A 21,788-nucleotide genomic window follows, 5' to 3' on the forward strand; every position below is an offset into this window, starting at 1 on the left:
AGCCAGAAGAAACATTACACTCTATCTAGGTGGTTCTTAAACCCAGATATATATCAGAAGCACCTGAAGAACTGCACAAGATACAGTTCCCTGAGCCCTAAGCCACAGCAACAGGGGTAGGGCAGAGGTTTGCACACCCTCCCATGCCCACTGCTCTGCGTCTACAGCTAGAGTTGAGGATGACTATTTAGAGATGTACTAATCTACCTTCCACGGGCCAGATGACAAAATGTAGTACCTACCTACTCAAAGTCAATGATGGTACCTATTGACAGATCTGAAATGAGAACATAGGTATCAGGGCTACCAACATAAGAGAATTTGGCTTGGGACAAATGAACAACCTTTGTAAATTTCCTGATAGATATTCTTATCTGTTCATATAACTTATATAATACTTAGAAATTATATGTCAGAATCGTATAGTGCAAATTTTTTAAACCAGACAATGAATGTAACACCACTCTCCTCCTAAAACAAATAGGTTTTTCTCATTTAAAAGCAAATATTATTTTCTTCCTAAGAAAATAACATCCCTCTCTGAAGAATAAATAAACCCTATCTTCATGACAGCTCCCTGGTGCATCAGATGGTAAAGAATCTGCCTGCAAAGCAGGAGACTCTAGGTCAGGAAGATCCCCTGGAGAAGGGAATGGCTACCCACTCCTGTAATCCTTGCCTGGAGAATTCCTAGGACAGAGGAGCCTAGACAGAGGAGAGTCCATGAGGTTGCTAAGAGCTGGACATGATTGAGCAATAACACTTTCACTGAAGAATAAATAACCTCTCATCATGACAGCAGTATAATGCAGTGGAAACAGGATGATCGCCAAGCAAGAAAGCTGGATTCTTGTCCCAACTGTGCCTATAACTCTGTGATGGAGGCAAGTGATTTCCTTTCTTTGAACTCTAGTTTCCTCATCTGTAAAATTAATATGTCATATATGATGATGATCTTCAGGGTTTCTTCCCGCATTGCCTCCAACCTGACATTTGTATGCAATCTGAATAAACTTTAGAAAGGAAACTTCCAACCTGCTTAGGACAATGCATTCACTTCAATTCTAGTCAATCTATTTATTCCATGTCAAGGGAATAGAGGTGGACGTTCCATGAAAATCCTATCTTTTCTTTTGTTTTGTCAAGCTTTATTCTGATTCCTGCCACTAACTGGTCAGAGCTCTTGTAAGAGTCTGGAGCATCCAGACAACAGGACATTCCCTATAGCTGCCTTTTGGAAATGATAATGATATGCCTACCTCTCTCTCTCCTACATTCACAGCTGCTGATCTGAAAATTATGATGTGTCAGACATTTTACCACCTTAACATCCATCAACTCATCTTTATATCTCTTGAAGCTTAACTGTAATGGATTTTTAGGTGGTTTAGAGAGATGAGCCAGCCAAGACAGAAGTCACATCATGAATAAACAGCATGCTGAATACACACTTCTTACCTTACGCTTGTTGGTAGGACACACGTAGAGATAGCTTAAAATCGTTTTCAACCCAACTTTATCATTCAGCTTCTCATAGGTTGTCCCATAATCGGTTGACCTATAATTCAAAAGAAGCATTAATGAGGACAGAAGTATACATCATTTGCCTGCTTGTCAATGTAATGCATGTTTTACCTAGTAGAATGGCTCTCCAGAGGTTTCTAAATGATTCATGTAGTATATAATGATGCTTAATTATGTACACAGTAGCATCATGTGAGTGGTTAACATTTGCATTTAAATTGAATTGGTAAAAATTAAAACTCCATCTCTCACTTCTCCTTAAGATTCGTGCATTGCGTAGAGAATGTGTTTAATTTTCAAAGATTAAGAATGAGGGTATCCCTTGAAACCAGACTAAGAAATAAAGACCTTTTACTTAGATCTGACATTTCCAAACTTCTGCTTTATCTTTGGCACAGTGGAAAAGTAGGTTCTCCTGATTTATCTACAAATTGTGTTTTCTTTTATGAGTCATAGGATATATGGTGGGCTAGTCCCTCCAAAGGTCATTCAGTCTTTTCTTATTATTTAAGAATAAGAAGATGTCTTAATAGTAAGTGAGATTTCACAGTTCTAATCAGTGGCCTTTTCCAGTGTTAAGCCACCTGGAGTTGGGAGGATATTACTTCTTGGCACTGACTCTGGTCATTTTTGGAGATTCTCTCATCTTTTCTTGACATTGGTCAATGACTTATTAATTTAGACTGAATAAACAGGCCTTAATTACCTTCTCTATATAAGTCTATTATATATTTCAGAATTGTACATCTTATTAGATCATCGTTGCAACCAAGTTCAGTAGGAAATATTATGTGTATTTGAAGAAAGTGGTTGAGAGAACATGAATGATCTTTTCAAAGTCAGTTAGAATTTGACTCTAGGTATTTTGACTCTAAGCTCTGTGTTACATTATACCACAGCTTTTTTTTTTTTTTTTAATTTAAAGGGAACAAATATAAAATCTGTCAGCTTCTTTACACATATAGGAGATTCCCAAGGAAAATGCAGTTCATCCATTCACATTTGTAGAGCCTCTAAAACGAACAGGCTCTGTGCTATGTTCCAGGATACAGCCCCTACTTTCAAGAATCCAATAGCTTTAAAAGGCAGAAAAATAAAGTGGTAATGTGTTATATGTAACAAAAGAGATGAAAATTAACAAGACTCGGAAAATAAAGTTGGTTTAGTCAGAAAAATCACAAAAATGCAATTATTTAAACTTATTTATATGATAGAAGTTTCATATTTCCATACACCATAAAGATGAAATAGAAGAGTTGTCTGTTATCAACCTCAATGTCATACATTAAGAGCCTACTCAGGATCAGGCACCAGAGCTAGAAAGCTATAAAACATATTAGCTAGGAATTAAAGAATTAAGAATTTACTACAGCTGGAGATACAGGGAGCTCTTTACCAAAAAATATTTATATAAGATAGATAAAAATTTTAGATGATATTAGACTATAATACATATTATATACATAAATTATAAGTAAGTAAATTTGGACAACACTTTATAGAATTTAGATTACACTCCAAATCACTGAAGATTGGAGTATTATGAAAAGTTTCTTAGAAGGACTTTGGATCTTGAAAATGGAAAATGGGTAGGGTTTTAGAAAAGGGATGTAGAGTTGATAATTGAATAATAAGGGGGTTAGGGGTGCCAACAATTCCTGTAGTCAAAAATCAGCATACAACTTATCACTGGCCTTCTATATACACAGTTTCTCCACATCTGTGGTTCTGCACCCAAGGATTCAACCAAACACACATTGTAGAATCTACAGTATTTACTACTAAAAAAATGTGTATAAGTGGATACACATAGAGTTCAAATTTGTGTTGCTCAGGGGTCATCTGTAGTCAGAGCATCCAAAAATAGAAGTCACCTCATGTAATCCAAATATATAACTAGATTTCCTCAGGACCAGTCTGGGCTTTAGCTCAATCGAACAAATGCTTGCTTAATAACCAAGAATATTTGAAGAATATTCCTAATCTCTTTGCAGAAGAGCTTATCTATTAACCATGACAAACTTCTTTAAATTCTCCTTCCATATATTTTTTTTCTCATCAGACTCATCTGGACATGAAAATTCCTGTTACTTTCTACGAAACATCTGAGGCTTCTTTCCTTACTCAGTCTAATCCTGGTGTTTGACCAGTTTTTCCCACTCTCACTGTGGTTATACTGAGTCAACTTCTCTTCTTATTGAGACTCGCTTGTCTCCAAAATTTCAATAGTCTTTCTCTAGCTCCTTTTATTGGATAACTTTTTCTATTTGTATTCTTAATGATACAAGTTCAAGAACAAAAAACATAGATGCAAAACCTATGGAGGGGTGATGAGAAGAGGATTAAATGTACAAATACTTCCACATTTATAAATTCTGTGTAGGCAGAAATTAATAGAACTGTGTTGGGGATGAGAGAACAGTTTATGTTTTTCTAGTGTGATAAAAGAAAGGAGAAGCAGGGATCAGTTTATAAAAGCATGAAAAATAGTTTCCCATAATTTCTATCAACTCAAACTCTGAGCTACTCAAAGAATATTTTTACATTCAAAACACAAACTACAACTACAAGGGGAAACTGTGTGTGTGTGTGTGTGTGTGTGTGTGTGCGTGCGTTCACGCACACACTTAACTGAAATCCAAGTGTGAAAGATGATAATGGAGTGACTAATTCAGATTTACATGAACGACTTCCTTTTCAGATAACTTACAATGTAACTAGGAACTTTTCTCTTATTGTAACATCAGTAGCCCAGAAAGTTCAGGTATCTGCCATGACTTTTTGTGCCATTTTTGCCCCTTGATTTTTCAAAGCTCAAAAAGTGAATCAAAATTTGTTAACTGTCAATTCAAGCAAAATTAAATGTTTAAACATTGTGGTATTATAGTAACTAATAGAAAAAAACTGATGTATTTCCATATACCCCAAATGTCACAGACAAGCAATTGTCTGTGGCTGTCCCGCAGAACCCGAATTACATAGAGTGTTGACAAGTTTCATGGGTAAAACAACCAACCAGCTGGGATACACTGGTACAGTGATACAGCAGTGAAGACGCCTGACGATTGCGAACCAGTTGGCAAATAGTTTACTGCACCACATTCTCTGAGTAGCTACTTCTACCAGCCTCATCACCAGGGCCTCTCCTTGGAAAATGCCCAGATCTCCTTTCAGTCCCAGCAACCGAAAGATTGAGGGCTGAAATAGCAAAGTGTCACTGTGTGACCCAAGACACTTGCTCCAGCACCTGTTCTGAATGCCACTTCCTATGACAGTCAGCCTGAGCCCCAGCGGAGGAGACAGTGACCTTGGAGGAGGGACTGCACCCTGGAAGGCAATTCCTAGGGTCCATCTGCAAACCCAAACTCCCCTTCACAGCCAACAGATGCTTCCAGTCATGCCCGCACAGTCAAATGTGGGAAATTCAGTCTCCTAGGGATGTGGGCTAGGAAAGAACAGAGAAGAGACAGACAGTTGAGCAGCAGGCTGGCTGTGGAGCCAGTGCACTAGCTGTTAAATATTTTAAGTGTCATCTCTAAATACAGGGGAGAGGAGTATCATCCGAGATCAAAAAAATGTTAGGAAACACTTGATTAGGCAAAATTTAATGTTTCTTAACTTCAGAACTTAGAATTTTTATTATTCTTATATACATACATAAATTTTATTAGTCTATTATACACTGCAAACCTCTTACATGCATATTTCATGAAGCATATTCAAAACATATTTGATTACAGGATCTATTCGTGAGAGATATCTAATGAGATTAGTCTTCTGAACAATATACTTTGGGAAACAATATGAAAGACCAAAAAAAAAAAAAAAAAAAAAAAGCCAAACAAAGATTATGGCTCTTGGTTTCATAAGAAAAGGAGAACAATAAAAATATTTAAAACAAATCAAATTTGCCAAGAGAAATGTCAGTTATGCTAACTATAAAGTGACTGTTGCTGTGAAGGCAAAAAGGAAGCAATCTTAAAAATAGGTACCATACACAGACATATTTAAGATGCAACATAAGCAGCCTTGAATCCTCCAATTGTACCATTTTTTAAAACATTCCAAAGCAAACATTTTTTCCGGTTGTGTTTATAAGTTGGCTTATTACAGATTAAAAACATAGCTTCTGTCAACACCTATACTGTGTTAGAAGATACAGAAAGCTTAAAAAATAAGAGTATCAGGAAAATAAATAGCAAATGATTAAATCAATGACTGCAGGCTCTTGTGTTTGATCCTTAATCTTTACCCTTTTTGACAAATGCATCTTAAATAGTGACTTTTAGAACATTTGAAAGCATGTCTCTATTTAAGTATTTACTATATGCATAGACCTGAGAAAAGCTTCTCTGAGGGGTGGAGAAACCACATTCAAGGCATGGCCCCTGCTTTCCAAGAACTTATGATCTCTTTGAGATGACAGAGTCTCCAAGGGATGAACACCGGGCACAGCTAGTTTCCACAAGGAGTGGCAGAAATAAAATGTATGATTGGATTTCCTCTACTATAATCTTATAGTATCATCAAATTGGATATAAATAAGCACAGAATCATCTGTAAACTAAATTAGTCCATAAAAAGTGCTGAGCACAATGGCTGATATGTAATAAACCATCTACAAATTATAGCTTTTGTTACTCCTTTTACCACTCATTCTTTTTCTTGATGATTTTTAGTATTCTTTGGCCAACATTCACTAAAACCCATCATGTGAATCCTCAAGGAAAATCTCAATCACTGAAAATGAGTTAGAGTTAGTTTGCTTAGAAGATAAGACTATCTCATGAAGCTATTACGATTTTAAAATGTAACCACATTTAGCCTATCATATTTTGAGGCATAAATGTTAGTAGTTTTGTGCGGAACTTGGATCAGAGAGATAAGGTAAGAACTTGATAAAAGATTCTGTACTCTGCTTCTATAACAACTGTGTCAGGATTCTACTGCTGAATAGACTATTACATTTAAGAATCCTAACAGATATTATAAATGTACATTTATTGGGTGCTTACAATGTGATCTAAGCTCTTCGGCTCCTTCAGAATCCCATGAGAGGGACACTGGTATTAGTCACATGTTACCGATAAGGAAGGCCCACATGTATAACCAACCTACTTAAACTAAAGCCACAGAACTTGGAAGTGGAGCACTCACTAAGGGCTGTATCTTTAACCTCATGCTGCATTTCCTCTCTCAAAAGCTACAAGAGGAAAAAGGAAATGTATGCACAAAACCTAATTCTACAAAAGGAATATGAACTGAAATTATTAGAAGTTCCCCATGGGGTAGGCCCAAGCCTGGATTCTCTTCATACTTAGTAAAAATCCAGAGGACCTGCCAGAAGCCATATTAAGAGAAGTCTAACCAGAAACTCTCACAATGCTGCACAAAGAAAGTGTGCCTTGATGTGGCCCACTTAGGCTCCTGGGGAGGCTAGAAATACAGACAAGGTGAATGGGTCAACCTTTTAATGATGTGATGATGGCTCGTGAAGATTACCAAGATGTCACAGCTGAATGGCAAGAGAAATGACTTGAAGTCAAACAGAAGGGGACTTACGAGCTCACAAGCTGGGTCACCAGTCAGTGTCCTGTCTCCATACAAACTCCAGACTTGCTATAGACAAATAATATTGACTCTGTATCTAATAGGACTGCAGTATAATCCTGAGATTTCCATTCCTAGTACCTCTCCTTTTCCCCTCGCCCCTGATTCCTGCCCACTCCTGCCTTGTTATTCTTGTACTTGCAGAGCTCTTTATCTAGATACCCTGACAGATGGCCCCTCACTTCTTTCAGCGACCCCTCTCCTAGGACACTGCTCCTCCTTAGCCTCTTTTATTTTTTCTTCATAGTATTTACCCACATCTGAAAGATTTTTACTTATTTTTTATTGTAAAAATAAAATTCTCCCACCAGAATACAAGCTCCATGAGGGTAGGAAAGATGTCTTGTGGACTGCTGTCTTCCGAGCTCTCAGAAGAGCGCCCTACGCACTTGTGGAACCTGATTATTCTGGCTGAGTGACTGACTTCACAGATGTTTGCTCTTTTCATGTGGCCCACTGGATTTCCACGAAGTCAAAATTAAGAAGCTCAGCTATTCAGGCAAGAACCACTGAAGTCCTTGCTATGAGCAGATACAATGAGCTCTGCAGGCTGAAGTGGGACTAGGGTGGTGAGCATGCTCTATGCTCCTCTATTGTTTAATGGAGCAACCTCTGCCTGGCATTTATAACCTGGCCACTGTAAGCACCATAGGAAAGCACACATCTCTGTTCATGTCCAAGTCCCCAGTCCTCAGCACAATTCTGGTACACAGCAGGTGCCTTCTACAGACAGAGGGTGAATGAATGCATTAAGCCTGATGGACACCCTCTTTGAATTGAGGATAAGCTAGGCTTCTTCTTGAAAAAGGCTTTTAGAAAGTATCCACATAACTTGACAACTTCCTTCTCCACTTCCAGGCCCCAGAGACGGAATATACTCTCTCCCAGACACACCATGCCATAATGCCAAAGTCACAAAATGAAGACTGAAGCTGTAGAGAGAAGTCCGGGGACAAGAAATATCAAGGCATCACTCAAATCAGCTCAAATGAGATATCCTGAAAGAGGAACAGTGTTTAACTCTAAATCAAGTGTCTGCGGCTTCTGTGTTTTCTTTCCTAAAATCATTAAGAGCAGACACCTCCACTGTCCCTGGTGAATTTGGTGGCATAAAAATAGCTTCCAGAAGCAAGGGTGCACTGGCTACATCCCAGACTCTGTTTCTGTAGAACTTAGGATGCATGAGGTTACAGCAGTGAGAATAATTTAGGGTTTGGAAAATGTTTGCGAGTGAGTCGACATTTAAATAACTTCATTATCATTCATTGACAGGTTTTTTTAACCTGTCAGTGCAATTGATATTTCTATTACCATGTTATAACAAACCCCTGCACATTTTAAATACAGTCACCAGATTCCATTAGTCTACCCACTGTCAAGAAAATATCTCCCAAACCATTTTTCATAATACCTCGAGAATATAATAGGCAATCTACATCAAACGATGACGTGGAGCTGAAGGAAATTGTCTCCTGCTTTCTAAGGATTCTGTCCTGAAATACATTTGCCTGTCAGCCTAAACATATAATTTAAAAGTGCTGCTGAGACATTATGGTGCATCCAGAGCTGAACAAGCTTCCCTCTGTTTTCTTGGATTCCCTGAGCTTTTCAGATTAACCTGCAGAATCAGAGGAAAGGGGGTTAAACAGCAGAATTGAGGGAGGCATGTCAATGTACTATACAGATACTTTCCACTTTGCCATATGACACAGTATTTGGAATGTCATTTAATTTTTAATAGAAAAGAAGTGTTTATTTTTTTAATGGAAGGGACAGTACTTATGTGTCGTTAAACGATAACCTGTGAAAGTCCCCTCTCATCTTCTTGGTCTTTCTTTGTCATCATTCTTCCCTTCCTTGTATCATCACACTGCATTCTTTTATTTTATTAAAGTATAGTTAATTTACAATGTTGTGTTAATTTCTGCTGTATAAAAAAACTGATTCAATTACACACACACACTCTTTTCCATTACAGTTTATCACAGGATATTGAATATAGTTCCCTGCATTGCACTGTATTCTTGATGTTTCTAGTCACACAGGATAGCTAAGAAACTGGAATATATCTGATTATAACTGCATGCATATTGCTCTGTGGGAAAGTGGTGATACAGAATAGAAGACATTGCCACCCACATACAGTTCTGCAGTAAGTAAAGATCTATGATACTTAACATTAAAGAAAGGAGTTACCCTTACCTCTGAAATATCTCCCAGTTCATTTTGAGTGAGTATAAAAATAACCAAAACTGGTACTAATACCTAGAGTATTTTGCTTAAAAAAGGGAGTGCAAATTAACTTAGTCAGATGTTTTCTGTTCAGCTTTTTGGGGCATAGGTACAGGGAAGAGTAATTTTCTTAACAAGGTGATGTCCACGAGTTCCTTCTGACAAACACACAGAGGATTGTCTAGCCTCACTGTCTCTTATCTGTACCCTCCACTTCAGCTCTCCTTCCATCCCTGGGGCAGAACATTGCCATCTTTGCACTGGCTAGATCTTGTTGCAACAGTCCAGGAGAAACTACTACTCACTCCTTCTCATAGAGGCAGCCTCACTTATCCCTCTCTGTCTTTGCAAATATAATACGCACTGCACAAGAGACAGCAGTGGGGCGGGCAGAGGACACACACTCCTTATCATCTTTTCCTTTCCCTGGATGCCTCTCCTGACAACGCCAGCTGACTGGCAGCCTTTGCTGTTTCTTCTACAACATCCCATACCTGTCTATGCTGTCCTAAAATTGTCAATGCTCAAAGTGTTCAGTGCTAATAGACTACCTTCTCTGAAGGCAGGGCTGGTTTACATTTCTCTTTTCACCCTTTTTTCCCCCATCAAAATTCACTCATATACTTTCTCCCTTCCTTTATTGAGCCTTTTCACAGCCCTCTGCTGAATGGGATGACTCTCCTTTATATTCCACATAACTCACTTGAATCCTCTCCTGTTATGTTCCATATTTGCCATACATTACCCTCATCTAGGTCTGCTCCCCTCTCATCTGATGGCCAGCAGCTGGACAACAAGCTGTATTAATGCTTACTCTCTGTCTCTCCCTCCACCATTGTAGCTTCTCCATGGTGTTCAAAAGATGCTCAAACAATGTTGCTGATTGAACACCCTGAGACCTTTTCCTCTATTACCAGAAGCTATCATTCAAGAAATTTCACATTATTCTCTTTTTATGCATTTCTTTTTGGAGGATGAGGGAGCAAGAAAATTTCAGGATTCCCTGCTGGGTTTGAGTCAGACAGGATTAATGCTGAGGCAGAAATATAAGAGAAATTAGGGGCTGACTTAGGAAGCACACATACAAATGTGTATGTAAAATGTATTATGCATTAATGTACTAAATATTATATACAAATAGAGCAATGCAAAACATAATATGCATTTATCAGTTACAAGGATACAGACAAATTTAGGAAAAGGGAAGTCTGCTTAGCTTTTTAAAGCGTTCTCTCTTTTGACATGACCCTAATCCCCAGGCATTTCTGATCCAATGCAAAGCTTCCATGACCACGCTGAGGTCACATCCCCACAAGCTGCAATACGCTACACTCATAACTGGCTGTGCCAAATATTTTATGAATAATAATAGTGGACATTAACCAAATGCTTAAAACATCCCACACCCTGGGCTGACAAGCACTTTGTAAGGATTAGCTCATTTAATCCTCATAACACCCTATGAGTTAAGAACTGGGACGATCTACATTTTACAGATGTAGAGATTGAGACTTAAAGAGGAAGAGCAACTTGCCAATACCACACAGCAATGATGAGCAGGGACTGGATTCACACTTGGGCATTTAGTCTCCAAAGCCAGCTTCATACAGACACAATGTGGCTTGTCCATTTAAGCTTTATGCTCATTATAGGCGGAGAGGGTAATGGCAACCCACTCCAGTACTCTTGCCGGGAAAATCCCATAGACAGAGGAGCCTGGTGGGCTGCAGTCCATGGGGTCGCGAAGAGTCGGACATGACTGAGCGACTTCACTTTCACTTTTCACTTTCATACATTGGAGAAGGAAATGGCAACCCACTCCAGTGTTCTTGCCTGGAGAATCCCAGAGACGGGGGAGCCTGGTGGGCTGCCGTCTATGGGGTTGCAGAGTCGGACACGACTGAAGTGACTTAGCAGCAGCAGCTCGTTATAGGAAGATGGAATAGTTTGTCTGGAAAACAACAGCATTTTCTAGGAGAGCTCCCAGAATGTAGATCACCTTCTTCCCCAGTGAGGAACCACTACTGTTTATGACATTTGCCAATTATCATTCTAAAGTCAATTTTCTATTTGAATAAGGACCCTGAGCCCAAGCATCTAATAAACCAAGACTCTAAAGGCATTGATGGCTCTAGGGACTACTGCAGCTTGTGCCTTTGCTTGTGAAGACTGAACGGTACCAGACATGAAAGGACATCCACATGTATATTCCTTGCTTTAGAATCCTTATCAGAAAATGAATTTAACCTGAAACTGCTCATCAGCATTTGCTATTTCTGGCAGAGTGCTTCACTTCACTCTCACATGGTATGCTGGTTGACTGAAGGAGCACTGTGATTATCTTGCCTGGAAATAGGCAAAAATAAGTAAAATATTTATCAAATGAAGCCAATGTAAATCAGTCCTCCTAGTCCTTCAATCAGAACATACAGTGAAAACTATGAAAAAAAATGTATTCTGGAAGCTAAGCAACTAGTCATTTAGTGGTGATAACAGGATTTATTTGATTCCCTGATATTTAAATGATTAATTATCCTAAATTATGGAAGTTGTTCTCTGGGAGTCATGATATAAGGGTATTTTATGAGTATTTTTTTTTTCTATACATGGTAGGAGCCTCAACCTCACATGATGACTAAAAATTAAGTGAATTGGAAATGAGTAAATTATTTCCCCACATGTAATTGGAGAGGACTGAACCACTGATCTCTAGTCATGACTGCAAAATTCAAGGATTTCTGTAGCAGGAGTGGTTTTGAGGAACTTGACATCCATAGTGAAGCCTGGAGTAAGGCTTAGAGAAAAACACCATCCCCAAATCACAGGAGACAACCAGGGGCTGGAGTTTCAAGAGGAGGGTATACCCTCTTTGCCTTTTACATGTTGTCTACTTTCTATTTAGCTTCTTTAAAGACGAAATGATTGAGCCTGGAGAGAAAACATGATTTGTTCATTACTGCATGAAAAGTGAAGTGAACGTTTTAGTCATTCAGTTGTGTCTGACTCTTTGTGACCCCATGGACTATAGCCTGCCAGATTCCTCTGTCCATGGTATTCTCCAGGCAAGAATACTGGAGTGGGTTGCCATTGCCTTCCCCATGGGATCTTCCTGACCCAGGGATCTAACCTGATTCTCCTGCATTGCAGGTAGATTCTTTACCATCTGAGCCACCTGGGAAGCCCTCATTACACCGTATAGTTTCTTAAATAATCACTATTTATGGGGGATCTCCATCTACTAATGTGAAGGAAGCTAAAGATTCTAAAATAGATCTTCAATAAAATCTTAGAGGTAATTTGATCTGTTTAGTGGTTTTTATTCTTATTTTTTATTAAAGTAGTGGGGTATTTAAAACATATTTCAAATTGTACAGTAGACACATAGGAGTTAAATTCATTGAACCCCCTGTTGTCCACTCTAGCCCATACCCAGATACCCTGGTTTGCCTCTTTTAGTAACCCTTTAACACTTTCACACAACCTCCAGAAATCAATAAAGTACGGTTTCTACACAATTGAATAGGTCTGACCTTATGATTCTGCAGATAAAGAAGCTAAGACTCAGTGTAAAGTAAGCCAAGAATTCAGTTGAGACCAAGTCATGAAGAGAACACAGGTTTTCTGATTCATGTGCTAAGGCATTTTTCAGAATTTCAGGCTATAAAATATGCAAAAGTACCATTATCTCATTAGAGAAAAATAATTATAAAGCTTAATCATCCTAGAATTAATACTGTAAGAAACACAATTCTACATATAAAAGTTAATTCTCCTCCAAAACTAAAAACAAATAAAACATAAAAATTTAAAATAATAATAAAAATAATTACAAAATAAACTAAATCAGAACCCTAGATATATACAAAACTATGTGTAACCACACTTTGGAATCATATCAAACTGAAAATAGTGGTTACATTCAGGAAAGGGACCAGGATGAGGGATGACAGTCAAAGAGGATATTAAAAATCACAAATGTATATAGTGCTTACTGAGAATACATTTCAGAATCCCTCGTGGAATGAAATTTGAAAGGAAAGCCCAGAAACACTTTAGTCATTGATCTTTATCCCTGCCAGTCTTCATGCAGTGATATCGAATCCACTCACAGGCAATACTCTGCTCAGAAAATCTGATGGTCCAGCCAACTGGAGCTCTAACCTACACCATGACTCCAGGCCACACTGACACTTGTCCATAAATATCCAGGAAAACTGTCAGGTCCTACTTCCCTCAGCTTTGCCAATTTTATTCAAAAATCCAGGAAAAACTGGCAATCCTACCCACAATCTTACCACGGTCCCTTCATTGCATTATTAAATATGTCAAGATGATCACAATATAAATTAAAACACCCAGGTGTTTCTTGGCTTGAAACTTATTGTGGCATTGGTAGCACCAGAATACTTAGTAATAGGTGCTAAAAAATGCTCACCAGAAGTCCAAGACTCTGATTCTTCATAATCACACACAACGTGTAGTTAATCTACATATTAGAGTGCACTGATATAGTATAATGGCCCATTCATTAATTCAACAATTATTTGTACTGTGTCTCCTAGGTTCCAGGCCTTGTTTTTGACACTGGCAATAAAACAGAAAAACAAAAAACAAATACAACATCGCTGTTCCTTTGCTTACACTCTAGCAGAAAGAGACACATTAGAAACATATAAGTATTAGTCGCTCAGTCGTGTCCAACTCTTTGCAAACCCATGGTCTGTCCATGGATCCTCCAAGCAAGAATACTGGAGTGAGTAGCCTTTCCCTTCTCCAGGGGATCTTCCCAATCCAGAGATCGAACCCAGGTCTCCTGCATTGCAGGTGGGTTCTTTACCAGCTGAGCCACAAGAGAAGCCCAAGAATACTGGAGTGGCTAGCCTATCCCTTCTCGAGGGGATTTTCCCGACCCAGGAATTGAACCAGGGTCTCTGGAATTGCTGGTGAATTTTTTACCAACTGAGCTACTAGGGAAGCCCTGTAGTCAGAGAAGGCCTTACTAATAAGACATTTGAGGATAAATCTGAATGATATATGTAGGAAGGTACGCATGTTGAGAAAGACTGTTACAAGCAGAGGAAAAAGCAAGTGCAAGGGCATAGGGTCAGGTCCAAGTTCTGGATGTCTGATTTATGGCTGGACAGCATATTAAAAAGCAGAGACATCATTTAGTTGATAAAGGTCCATATACTCAAAGCTATAGTTTTCCCAGTAGTCATGCACAGATGTGGGAGTTGGATCATAAAGAAGGCTGAGCATTGAAGAATAGATGCTTTCAAATCGAATTGTGGTGTTGGGAAAAGACCTCTTGAGGGTCCCTTGGACTACAAGAAGATCCAACCAGTCTATCCTAAAGGAAATCAACCCAGAATATTCACTGGAAGGTCTGATGCTGAAACTAAAGCTCCAATACTTTGGCCACCTGATGCGAAAACCCTGATGCTGGGAAAGATTGAGGGCAGGAGGAGAAGAGGACGACAGAGGAAGAGATGGTTGGATGGCATCAGTGACTCAATGGACATAAGTTTGAGCAAGCTCCAGGAGATGGTGAAGGACAGGAAAGCCTGGCATGCTACAGTCCATGGGGTCACAAAGAGTTGGACGTGACTGAGCGACTGAACAACAACAAATGGTTAGTCCACCAATTTAGAACTACATTTATTTTTTTTTAGTATGTAGCTCCATTTATTCAAGAACTACTTATCTTAAATCCTAAAGGAAGGGAAGAACACCAAAATAACAATGGAACGTGAGATGCAGCATGATTTCTTAAAACTGAGATCATGTTCCTTGATACATATTCCTGCAGGAGATACAGTAGAGCAAGTTGATTACAAGTGGCACCTGCTGGGCTTCAAGGGCTGAAATACTATGTATTTGAAAACCAGATTTCACCCTCACAGAACATCACGAAACTCTGCTTGATGGAGGTGAGTTGGTGACACATTATTTTAGAGAACTAAACTTATTTCTGAACAGAACTTATTTCCAATACCCTGACCCAGACTCTTCTGAAAGGTTTTGCCCTATAACTTACTATTTTTCATCTCCCAAAGCCACCCAAATTGATTTTCTACATACAACTCTGCTTTTCACAGTCCTATTTTTCAAACTACATTTCTCTCATTCTCTCAAAAATAATATGTCCTCCAATTCACCTCCATTAAGCAGCATTTTCAATTTTCAATATCTGGCTCCAGTTTCTAATTGCATCAATAACTCCTTCAACTCAAGGCCTTCACATTTCTCTCACTTCAGAACATTTAGTGTTTATATGCCTACCTTACAAGAAAAGTGATTAGGGGTCACCCTTCCTGGAGGAATCAATGCCAGGACTTGTCACAGTAATGGGCTCTGAAGTTGCCTATGAGGCTTTGCCAATGACCTGCTGAGTGACCTTGGGCAAGTTGCCCAACCTCTCTGGGCTGTTCAATAATAATGGTGATTGACCTCACAAGGTTGCTGAGAAGAAACACTAATCAACCTGATTGGGGAGCAGTCAATATAGAGAGCTTTATAAATATTTACTAATATACAAGGAGCTCACCGCATATGAGAGTAAAAAGATTTGCATAATCACAGAAAACCCTGTCTGGACCCCAGAATAACCATCAACATGGTGCCTGACATGGTTTCTTTCTCTTAAAATTTAAGGCTGTCAGCATTCTGGGATGGTTTCCATTTTGAATCCTAAGAGAGGGGAAAGAATCAGATCAGTGAAGCCTTAGTCACCTACTAACCAAAGAAAGCAATGCCTCTAGATCACTAAAGTGGGAATAGTGCATGCAAGGAAAAATGTATGCACACCACTTCTATAAAAAGTGTGTGTACCACCGAGCTTGTCACTCAACAACTAGGTAAACTGAGGATAATATATTACAGATACAGTTCTGGACAGGTGTGTTACTTGCTCAGTTGTGTCTGACTCTTTGCGACCCCATGGACTGTAGCTTGCCAGGCTCCTCTGTCCATGAAGTTCTCCAGGCAAGAATACTGGAGTGAGTTGTCCAGTTCTGGACATGAGGCAAAAAATATTCAATAAACCAAGCAAGGATCCTATTCTCAAGGAGGCTGCATTTTAGCATGAGATAATCAACCCCTTCAATAAAAGTGTTTATATTTTCCTGTTTACATAAATACTCAGATGAAAACAAAAGAGGGTCCTGCTGTATACAGTGACAGTGTGGTGGCTACATAGATTGGATGGCTTTGGGAGACCTCGATGAGTAGATGATGCAAGCATGCCCTGGAAGCAGAGGAAGCTACAAATGCAGAGGCCTTAAGGTGTATTCAAGAAACCACAAGAAACTTGTGTGCTCTTAGCTTAGAGGGGGATGAATACAGAGAAACACACAGGACCTAGATCATGTAAGGTCTTCCTTAAAGTACATGGTAAGAAGTTTAGATTTTCTCCAGGTGAGACCATAAGGCATAGGAAAGGTGTGGTCAAAGCCAAGTCTGAAGTTGACTACATTTTATAAGGATCATTTTGGCTACTGTATGGAGAATAAACTAGAAAATACAAGAAGTAAAAAAGCAGAGTCCAAGTAAATGAGAAATACGGCCCAGACGAGGGACTCAGGCCAGGAGTCACTCCTGGGCTTGATTTTTCAGTGAGGAATACCTGCAGGCTACCAGAAAGTTATCAATTGTACCAAAACCTATGACTATTTCTATGAACATTTCATAATAATTTCATATTCATTATGCATAATTTTTTCTAGGTATAATTTATATAATAATTTCTTCAACTCACACTCTTAGCACAGGCCTGATTCAATACTTGACAGTCCCTTTTTTCTTAGGACCAGACAGTTCCTGAGACATTCTGCTTACAGAGACCCTAGAAGGAGTATGACTTCTTTGACATTGAGGGTGCAGTTTGTATAATCAAAATGAATAATTCAGCAGTGTATTAGTTATGCTTTATGATTATCGCTCACTTCAACTTGAGCTACAGTTTGAGAGTTATGGACTTTTTTTTTTTTTAAATCACCAGAAGCTCATCCATCACTATGCATCCAAGGGATCTACCAGATTACAAAGTCTGCTATATAGCAACGATTGTGATTCAAAATATGAATCAGTATGCCGGTCCCCTGACACCTAACCTTAGGTGACGCACAGGATCTCCAGATGAATTTTTACAGGAAGTGAGATGAAAGCACATAGCTGGAGACTGATGCCAGGGCAAGGGCCAAGAGAACATGCTCTTTGGCTGCTTCCCAGATGAAAAATGGTCAGGAGTGCAGATTGTGCGGCACAGCTACCTGAGGGGTGACAGAGAAATGACAGGCAGGGTGCCCTGGCGTTTTCACATCAGGGTGTATGAACCAAATTTTCTCAAAATGAAGAGTGATCACCCAAAATCCTGTTCAGAGTTTGCCTTAGGAAAGGAGTCTCCAGGACTCCTTGCTTAAGTCATTCAATGCTCAGCATCGTTTATGTAGTTAACTGGGAGCTAAACTTCCCTCCCATATTACCATGCAACGTCTTGTGTCTCTTGCAAATACCACCACCGTGAACACCTACCTGATCATTTTCCATCCCGGTACCTTAAGATGTAGGACTTCCCAGGTGACACTAGTGGTAAAGAATCTGCCTGCAGTGCAGGAGACACAGGAGATGCAGGTTTCCATCCCTGGGTTGGGAATATCCCCTGGAGTAGTGCAAGACAACCCACTCCAGTATTCTAGCCTGGAGAATCCCACAGGCAGAGAAGCCTGGAGGGCTACAGCCCATAGGGTCGCAAAGAATAGGACATGACTGAACCAACTTAGCATGCATGTACTGAAGATGTGATGTTTTCATATCTTTAAGAGGTTTTTTTTTTTTTTTTTTTTTTTCTAGAAGGAGCTTTCCTTGGATAGAGGCAGTTTCCTTTATACAGTGTCTAACATCAGGCCTTAAGTAATTAGCCATGTACCAAATATTTCTGACAGTGATGAGACTAATGAGACTCAGTTACTATTTTCATATTCCCAAAGGCATTTCAACCCTTGTTTGCTGTAAAATGTGTTTGAAGATCCTGAGAAAAAACTTTTCTTTTTGCCACAGCTTGCTTTTTATACCAATTATTAGTAAGAACCAATCTTTTCTAAAATTCAAGGAACAAAACTGGGCTGTTTCATGGGCTTTAGGAGCAAAATCAAGCATTAATCTACTCTTGAAGAGGTGGAACTCTATTCAAGAGAGAGTCACAGTCCTCAGCAAAATTTTTGTGAACAGTGGAAAATAAAGTAACAGTTTGATATACGTATCATGATGGACTTCTGGGACCAGCCTGATTAGAATTCTGGAGAAGAACCTGGGAATTTGCAGATTCTGGAGGAGCATAATCTGGGAAACCAATGTGCATGGCAACTATGCAGATTCAACAAGCATTGCCCACCAAAGATGGAGCAACTGCCATGTACAGAACCTTGCTCTGAAACAGTAGAGCAGAGAAAAGGTGCAATGGGAGGGCCATGACTGAAAAAAGCAAAGGCTTCTTCTACAACCCCTGGCAAGAAATTCGTACAGACAGACTTCTGTACTGTATAGACAGGGGGGGAAAAAAGGGCTCCAAAAGACATGAGAATGTGGCCACACTCACACAACTTCTTCACAGGCAGGACCCAGTTTCAAGTGTCAGTCCTGGCATCAAAGTCCATACTCACAACCTCTGTCTTAGATTATCTCCTCAACACTCTCATCCAAGAGCGAACTGAAGATTTCAGGTCTCCCTCAACCCGTACCCCTTACCTACACACGGCCCTATGGTAGTCATGGCCAGGTCATATAAGACCTAGAGAATTTGTTTTGGGGAGTTACTAAAGTTTGTGAACAGCCCAAGAACAGAAAGGGCTTCTTTTAAAAATCCAGATACAACCAATCAATACTTCTGAGCTGAAAAAATCCCCTTCTCACTCTCCCAGTGCTTTTCAGCTGGGGTGCCACTCTCCTCTAGGAGATCCTCTGTAAAAGTGTCAGATGTTCTAACATTGTCATAATGATTGAGGATGGGGGCCTGGCGATGCTAGGTGTCATCACATATAGTTTTGAAATGTCCCACTAGGTTCTCTTTACATAGCTAGAAAAATATCTCTAACAGCAAACTTCATTTTATATATAAACATAATTTTCCAATTATTAAAATATACTACATTTTATAAAATCTGGCTCCAGTGTAACTAGGGGGAAGATTATATTCCATTTTTTTTTTAAACTGAGAGCTTCACCATTTCTAAAAATTACATAACTGATGACCACGCTACTCAGGGAACTTAGGCTTCCAAACCTAATCACTTGTTTCTGTCTTCACTGTAGCTCTTCTTTCTGACAATTTTACTTCTAATAGTGTACTGTCTAAACACTGAAATATTAAAATACTTTTAAACAGTGGAAACAGTGACAGACTTTATTTTGGGGGCTCCAAAATCACTGAAAATGGTGACTGCAGCCATGAAATTAAAGGACACTTGCTCCTTGAAAGAAAAGTTATGACCAACCTAGACAGTATATTAAAAACCAGAGACATCACTTTGCCAAAAAAGGTCCATCTAGTCAAAGCTATGGTTTTTCCAGTAGTCATGTATGGATGTGAGAGCTGGACTACAAAGAAAGCTGAGTGCTGAAGAATTGATGCTTTTGAACTGCGGTGTTGGAGAAGACTCTTGAGAGTCCCTTGGACAGCAAGGAGATCCAACCAGTCCATACTAAAGGAAATTAGTCCTGACTGATGCTGAAGCTGAAACTTCAATATTTTGGCCACCTGATGCAAAGAACTGACTCATTTGAAAAGACCCTGATTCTGGGAAAGGTTGAGGGTAGGAGGAGGAGGGGACAACAGAGGATGAGATAATTGGATGGCATCACTGACTCAATGGACACGAGTTTGAGTAAACTCCGGGAGTTGGTGTAGACAGGGAGGCCTGGCATGTTGCAGTTCATGGGGTCGCAAAGAGTCAGACATGACTGAGTGACTGAACTGAACTGAAACTGCATCATTATACTCTTTTATCCCTACATTACAGTTAAGAAATGTATTCTTATTTATTTTTAATGATGTGTGTAGGTGAGTGTGGTTGGCAGAATATTGCCTCCCCCTCCAAAGATGTCCTCTTCCTAGTGGATATGTTATATTACATGACAAAAAGGACTTTGTATTTATAATTGAGAGTATTGATTGGTTAAATGGGGAGATTATCCCAAATTATCTGGGCAGGCCCAATATCATGCATTCTTAAAGACAAATAAATAAACAGAAGAGTAAGTTGGAGAGTGAGCATGAGGAAGCTTGACTCTAGGTGACATTGTTGGGCTGAAGATGGAGAGGCCATGTGAGAGCTGATGTGGGTGGTCTCCAGGAGCAGAGAACAGGACCAGATGACAGCCAGCAAAGAAAAAGTCACAGCCAATGACCTCAGACCTACAGCCTCAGAAGCATGGGAGAGAATGCTTCCCCCAAGCCTCCAGCTGGAAGTCCAGCCAGCCTCCAGCTGGAAGTCCAGCCAGTAGAGATTTTGATTTCAGCCTTGTGAAACCCTGAGCAGCACACCAGCAGGATTCACCTGAGCTTTTGATCTACACAACTGTGAGCACATGCCTTTCTGGCAGCTAAATTTATAGTACTTTGCTAGACAGCAAAACAAATATAACACAATTTCATGTGAGAGGTTAGTTCTGACAAGATTGATAATGACAGCACCAGGCACTTGGTAGCTAAGGTGGATGGAATGCAAAATGTAGTCCCTGCCCTTATTTGGAACCCAGGACAGATATTGATCAGACTCCAATGATAGTGCAAAATGAAGTCTTTGTGTACAAGGACTCCATTTCACTTGTTATACAAGCGTGCTTTGTTCTTCCTGACAGTGAGTCATAAAAAGAGTTATTGCATTTCAGCAATACTGTTGTTAAAAATATTATGAGCCGGAGACTAGCCTTGGAACTAAAGGACTAGAACAAAATCTTTTTTGTATTTAAAAAAAAAAAGAAGAACACAAATCCTAAAAATATAATTAGGAAAAATATTTCTAAGTTGAGGAGTTCCAAAATCTTATGTCATGTCTTTGAAGGCATTAAAGAACAAACTCTCTAGGATAGTCTGCTTGATATTTATGATGTATGCGTAAGGAAAGGAGACTGTTAAACATTTAGATTCCTGGGTCTCTACCCCAGAGCTAATAATCCAATAGGTCCTAGAAGTGCCCAGGAATCTACAGCTTACTAAGCTTCCTAGAAGTGGAATGACCTATTTTGAGAAAAAGTCTCGAGTGTTTGAAACTATACGAAATGAACAAAGAGTAGGTTAACAAACAAAAACGTAGAAGAAAGTGGAAAAAATATTAGAAATTCTTTTTGTGCCAGAATCAGCTACTACCTTCAGTACTAAGCAGTAGTCTCACTTTCTAAAAGCAAAATAAACTCCTTTGAAAAGG

The 21,788-nt window shown here is 39.3% G+C and overlaps 1 protein-coding gene across 4 annotated transcripts in view; it reads right to left on the bottom strand.

Moving 5' to 3' along the window:
• Nucleotides 1-21,788, bottom strand: part of SORCS1 (sortilin related VPS10 domain containing receptor 1) — a 578,046-nt gene that overhangs the window by 257,216 nt on the left and 299,042 nt on the right. For all 4 annotated transcript variants that reach the window (XM_070780803.1, XM_070780802.1, XM_070780801.1 and 1 more), the window contains exon 3: nt 1,459-1,558. In XM_070780803.1, the coding sequence (XP_070636904.1) occupies nt 1,459-1,558 (100 nt within the window). The remainder of the gene's footprint in view (nt 1-1,458; nt 1,559-21,788) is intronic.

This window comes from Bos indicus, chromosome 26 (genome assembly GCF_029378745.1).
Source record: "Bos indicus isolate NIAB-ARS_2022 breed Sahiwal x Tharparkar chromosome 26, NIAB-ARS_B.indTharparkar_mat_pri_1.0, whole genome shotgun sequence".
Lineage (NCBI taxonomy): Eukaryota > Metazoa > Chordata > Mammalia > Artiodactyla > Bovidae > Bos > Bos indicus.